This window comes from Lucilia cuprina, chromosome 2, assembly GCF_022045245.1.
Source record: "Lucilia cuprina isolate Lc7/37 chromosome 2, ASM2204524v1, whole genome shotgun sequence".
In the NCBI taxonomy this organism is placed as follows: Eukaryota; Metazoa; Arthropoda; class Insecta; order Diptera; family Calliphoridae; genus Lucilia; species Lucilia cuprina.
The window spans coordinates 42,166,145-42,172,144 of NC_060950.1; the positions used below are offsets into that span (position 1 = coordinate 42,166,145).

The 6,000-nt window shown below is 27.3% G+C and overlaps 1 protein-coding gene across 1 annotated transcript in view; it reads right to left on the minus strand.

Moving 5' to 3' along the window:
• LOC111684819 (nipped-B protein) overlaps positions 1–6,000 on the minus strand; it is a 193,100-nt gene that overhangs the window by 55,739 nt on the left and 131,361 nt on the right. The window contains exons 16-18 of the mRNA XM_046956292.1: positions 4,541–4,825; positions 4,249–4,484; positions 4,015–4,172 (exon numbers count right to left, since the gene is read on the minus strand). Coding sequence (XP_046812248.1) covers positions 4,015–4,172; positions 4,249–4,484; positions 4,541–4,825 — 679 coding nt within the window. The remainder of the gene's footprint in view (positions 1–4,014; positions 4,173–4,248; positions 4,485–4,540; positions 4,826–6,000) is intronic.

The following is a 6,000-nucleotide window of genomic DNA, read 5'->3' on the forward strand; positions in this document are numbered from 1 at the left end:
TTTGGCTTATTTTTAATTAATTTTAAAACTATTTTAAAAAAATCTTCAATAAGGGGGTGCATTTATTTTGGCCAATACTGTATATACTTTGCTTTATCTCTATCACCACTTATGGTGGAGGAGGGTATAAAAATGCCCTTTAGCGAAGGACATCATACATGGGCACACTGCAGTATAATTTTCTGCATTACACATTTCAGTAATTAGTAAATTTTTACTGGTTACTGAAAAAATTTCAGTATTCAGTATATCTTTACTGGTTACAGAAAAAAAATTTTAGTATTCAGTAAATTTTTACTGTTTACTGAAAAAAATTTCAGTATTCAGTAAAAATTTACTGAATACTGAAAAATATTTCAGTAAACAGTAAAAAATACTGGTAATGCAAATCTTACTGAATACTGAAATTTTCAACCAAAATGCATTATTAGTACAAAAATATTATATTTAACTTAAATTCTCATACAACTTTTATAATATTGATCTCTTTTACTATATTTCTATTAAAAATCCAATATAAATCTATATAATATTTAAACTCTTATATAAATTTAGATATAGCTATTTTCTGGTCTTTTGAAAAGATTTACGATCCCAAAAAGTAAAATTAATTTTACTATAGCTACTTGTGATAATATGTATAATATTCAAAAATATGTTGAAAATAGAATTTTCAGTAAATTATTAGATTGTAAGGAATACTGTAAACACATTTTCAGTAATCAGTAAAATGCTACATTTTTTTGCAGTAACCAGTAAATTTATTGCAATTTATTGCAATTTTTACTGCATTTTTGCTAGTACTGCAAAGTGCCCTTCTATGAAGGATATATATAAACAAGTAAGATTTCTATATTCGGCTGTGCTGAATCTTATATACCCTTCAACATGGTATGTTAAAACAAATATGAATATACCCTACACCTGTATACGCATAAAATATGATTTAGTTTTCATAATAAAGCATTTAAGTTGAATTGTACCTTGCCTCAGATATACTAAAGCCATTCATTGTTTAATAAAACTGTGCCAATTTATTACCCAAAATGTTTACATGGATGTTAAAGTTATTCGTGCAAAAATTTAAGATTCTAACTGTAATGGTTTCCAAGACAACACAAACATTTTTTTGTATGAAAATTTTAGAAAGCGCTTGGTTATATTCAAGCCTTAAGGTATTTCAAATCTGACTATAGTACACAATTCTACCGGAGAATTTTATTTAAGATATATGAACTTAATTTGACAGAATTTGGTTTCACTAAAAATGCATAAGAGCAAAAGAAAAAAGTAGTTAAAAAAACTTGATTTTATCAATCATAAATAAAATATATGGGACATTACACGTCAAGTGAACCAACTTTTGAAATCGACAATTTTTCAACAAGATCGTTTGTGAACTTTCTAAGTTAGAGGCGGCATTTGGCATTTTGGCCATGCAGGTTTTTTTCTCATCCATGTAACTTATTACCTATTGTTCTTAGCAAAATGTGTCCCAAATAGTTTAGATAGCTATTTATGCAATCTTTCGAAAAAAATTTAATAAAATATTGTTGATTTTTTTTTTATCAAAAACATTTTTGACTTTTTTTTCAAAATGGGCCCTTTTTATTTTTTTTTTTAAGAAAGCTTAAGGGAGAATCCATGTGAAAGCGGACAGCAGTCGGATTTACCATCTTTTTAATGAAATTTGCCACACATATTATGGTTTGAAAGTGTTCCTCAAATCCATGACTTTTTGATCGGAATCTTATTCCAGTCCAAAAATATCGCGCTTTGAAAATTTAAAAATATGTTAAAATTGTCTAAAAGTATATACACATAATTACTCATAATTTTGAAACTCCTTAAAGTACAGAATAATTTTTGATTTCATTTTAAAGCCAAAGATATTGTCTTTAATATCGCGTAAAGAAAATATTTTACTTCCAAAAGGTTAAAGATCAAATTTCAAGGTGTAAAATTCAATGTAAAATATATCAGTCAGCCCCATGTTAAAAATTAAAACAGGACATGGTAGAATGACACTTGATTATCCACTGCTTGCAGTGTTTATATACTTCCTTTTGTTATTGAAATAAAAAATATATCTAAAGTTGTTTTATTAAAGATAAATTTTCTCAATGGAAAAAGCTACATCATCTGAGAAAATTTTAACTTTTATTTTATTAGTATCTATTGGTATAAAACAATGGTATTTTTGAGTGCATGGGATAGTCCTTAATCCAAAAAACCGATGTTTTAGAAAATCTTCTTTTTCTTTATAATCATCTTCAGTAAGGTAGATAAAATTACAATTTTTTAGGTTTTTTTGACACCAGTCAAATAAAAGTAATGGTGTTGTTATTTGGTATTCAAGCGGTCGTTGTAGGCTTGCTCTACGAGCCTCTCTTTTCACAGTGCCTCCAAGTCCATCACTAGGACTTTTGCCATGACTGGTTGTGAAAATATGCCACTCAGCTTCACGTCCAAAATCTTTATTGTGATAGCATAAATTTACGAATTTTTTTATTTTTAAACTGAGCTGCACACCCATCAGAGAATATGTTACTTTGTTTGTGGAACAAATGAACCGATACTGTATTGTGTACTAAGCTGCTGGAAATTATTATAAAATTTGTATTTTTTATTTCTCCATTATATTTGTAGTATATAATAATTGGGTACAATGTAGACTGTACATTATTCCAGTGATAACCTTGTACGGAATCTTGAACAACGAATGAAACATTTTCCGAAAAGTCGCAAATAACAACATATTCATTTTCTTTTAATGATGATTTTTTAAAGGATAAAAATGATTGTTGCTGTTTTGTTATAAATGAATGAGGGAGTAATTTTTGCAGCCTTTCTACAAAATAATCTATAAATTCATCACTGGATTTTATGATCGTTTCCAAATTATCTCTATCAACTGATATCCACCAAAAAATCGACGTATCTATATTTAAATTTTTTTACTAGGTTTTGCCTATTTGCTTTAGTTTTTATATTATTTTGTATAAAAATTTAGTTTTAAAAAACTTGATTTATATTATGTTTTGGTTAATAACTTCTAAACTAAACGAGTCTCCATCAATTTGTTTTTGGTAGGATATAGAGGAGAGTTCAAGTGTCATTCTACCATGTCCTCTTTTAAATTTTTAGCACGGGGCTGACTGATATATTTTACATTGAATTTTACACCTTGAAATTTGACCTTTAACCTTTTGGAAGTAAAATATTTTATTTACGCGAAATTAAAGACAATATCTTCGGCTTTAAAATGAAATCAAAAATTATTCTGTACTTTAAGGAGTTTCAAAGTTATGAGTAATTATGTGTATATACTTTTAGACAATTTTAATATATTTTTAAATTTTCAAAGCGCGATATTTTTTGGACTGGAATGAGATTCCGATCAAAAAGTCCTGGATTTGAGGAACACTTTCAAACCATAATATGTGTGGCAAATTTCATTAAAATCGGAGATGGTAAATCCGAAAATTGCTATTTTCTGTCCGTTTTGATATGGATTCTCCTTTAAGTCTTTTCCTAAGCGACCTATATGGTCGCTTTTTAAATTTTTTTGATCAGAAGAAAGCTTATGTGTTTTCCTTTAACACCCTTTTTGTCGCTTAGTGGGATGCGAGTGGGATATCTATAAAAAAATATTTTGTAACTCAAGATTTAAAATTTTTGAATTTTTCAAAAGTTGGTTCACTTGACGTGAAATGCCCCATATGTGTAAACATAAATTCTTCCACAAAATTTTATGGGGATCGGTCCATAATTTACTTATGAACAGACATAGTTTATAATAGTCCCTATATAATACTTTGAAAAATCATCTCCAAACTTGGAAACGGTGCAAAGATAAAGCATTCAATTATATCACATTTTATAATATGAAAAAAAAAAAATCGCTGAAAAATTTATAATATATACATTATTCACCATGTAACTTATAATTTAAAAAAATAGTCATTCATTAACCACTTATATGGGTACATTAAATAATAATTTTGTACTTACACGTAACCTCGGATAATGTTACTTTTTGACTTGTTACTACACTGAAGTATTTCCTGTAGCTTAAAACATAGCTGTAATCCAAATTGAACTTTCATATTAACAAATCCAGAATATGTTCTATCAATATCTTTTAGTAAAGCATCGGCCCTATGTGCTGACTAAATAGATAAATGAAAAACCACATAATATATGTCTATGTATGTATATATGCTTATGTATGTATTTAATAAATACCTCAAGTTTGCAATCCGTACTCAAACAGATTAAATAGGGCACCATTCGTACTGGATGAACTAAACCTTGTCGCAAAACTATTTGAACTACCTTAACTGCCCAAAGACGAACAGTATCATCGCGGTTTAAAAAACAATCCAAAATTTCTTGCAAATATAGTTGAATTACTCTGCTAGCCATTCCGGAAGAAACATCGTTCATTTCTTTAAGATCTTCATTTTTTGACTGTTTTTCCCCTAAAAATAAAGATTATTAAAATATTTGGATTTATTATTATGTTATTTTTACTAACATTCTTTTTCCTTATTGTACATATACATTTCGGATTCAGTTAGATATATCCATATGTTGCGCATACAAATTATTTTTATACTGGGCTCCGATTTATCTAAACTTAGAATATCACAATAAAATTGTTTCAGTTCTGGCCTTATTAAATAATCATCGTTCATTACGCAAAATGAACCTAAAGCGATTAAAGACTGTTTTCGAATTTCGTAGTTAGAACATTGAGTAAAAAACATAATACAGTCAAAAGCATCATCACATATGGTTGGGGAAAGGTTGTTAGATTCTCCTGGAAGAAAAGAAAGCGGTAATATTGAAAAATTACTATAATTGAATAATATAATTATATTATAACACCGTGGAACTATATTTTTTGCACTTGCATCAAATGAAAGGACTTTAAAATTTGAGGTACGGGTTTTATTTGAGGACATATTTCCATAAAACCAAATAAACAAACTTAAAAAATGTATTTAAATATTATATATATACATCTAAAAAATGTATTTAAATATTATTTGCATTAAATATTTTAAAATAAAAATAAAACTGAAAATTATATCACAATTATAAATTATGATATCTTAGTTTTTAATACCAAATTTACATCAATTACAAAAAGAATTACTGAAAAAATATTTTGGTGAAATTGACACCATATTCAAAAAGGTTTAATGCCTAAATTTTTTTAAGCTGAATTAATGGGATTGCAAACAGACAAACTATATGAGGTAGTGACCTAATTTTAATTTTTATTCCCTAATCTGTAATATTAAAGTAAAAGTAAGAATATATAATCGACTTGATGAAAATAACATTTTAAATGGTTGTTAATAAATAAATTTCTTAAGTTTTATGATAATCTACCTAAAAATAAAAACAATTTCGACTAGTTTCCATCAAAAATTGCAAATATTACAAAATTTGACCTTTGACCTTTAAAGTTTATGGGTTAATGGCGTCCAAATTGCATGAAACTCTTGATTTTTATTTAGAAATATGTGGACTAATAAATTTACAAAAGGTTCCATTTAAAATACACAACAATATAATAAAAAGGCTAATTTTGCAAAATATTACATAAAAATGGGGTTTTCTCGAAATCCGCTGAATTCAAATTGCAGGTACGGGCAAACTATAAGAGGTATTGACCTAATTTTTTTACTGTTTTATTCCCTAATCTGTTGTCCATAAATCCCCATAATCCCAAAGTATCAAAAAAACTAAAATTTGAATTTTGAAACGACCGTTAAAAATATCAAAATTTTTCGACCATAGCTGAGAACAGGTTTACGTTATTATATAAGGACAAAAACTCATATTCAAGTAACTACAGATATATTTTAAGTAATACAATTGTTTTATTAGAATATTTTCAAAAATATGTTTATTTTTTTATCACATTTCGAATTCAAGTGCTCTGAGACACGATAATGGCCTGGGGAATTTTTAATAACTTTTACA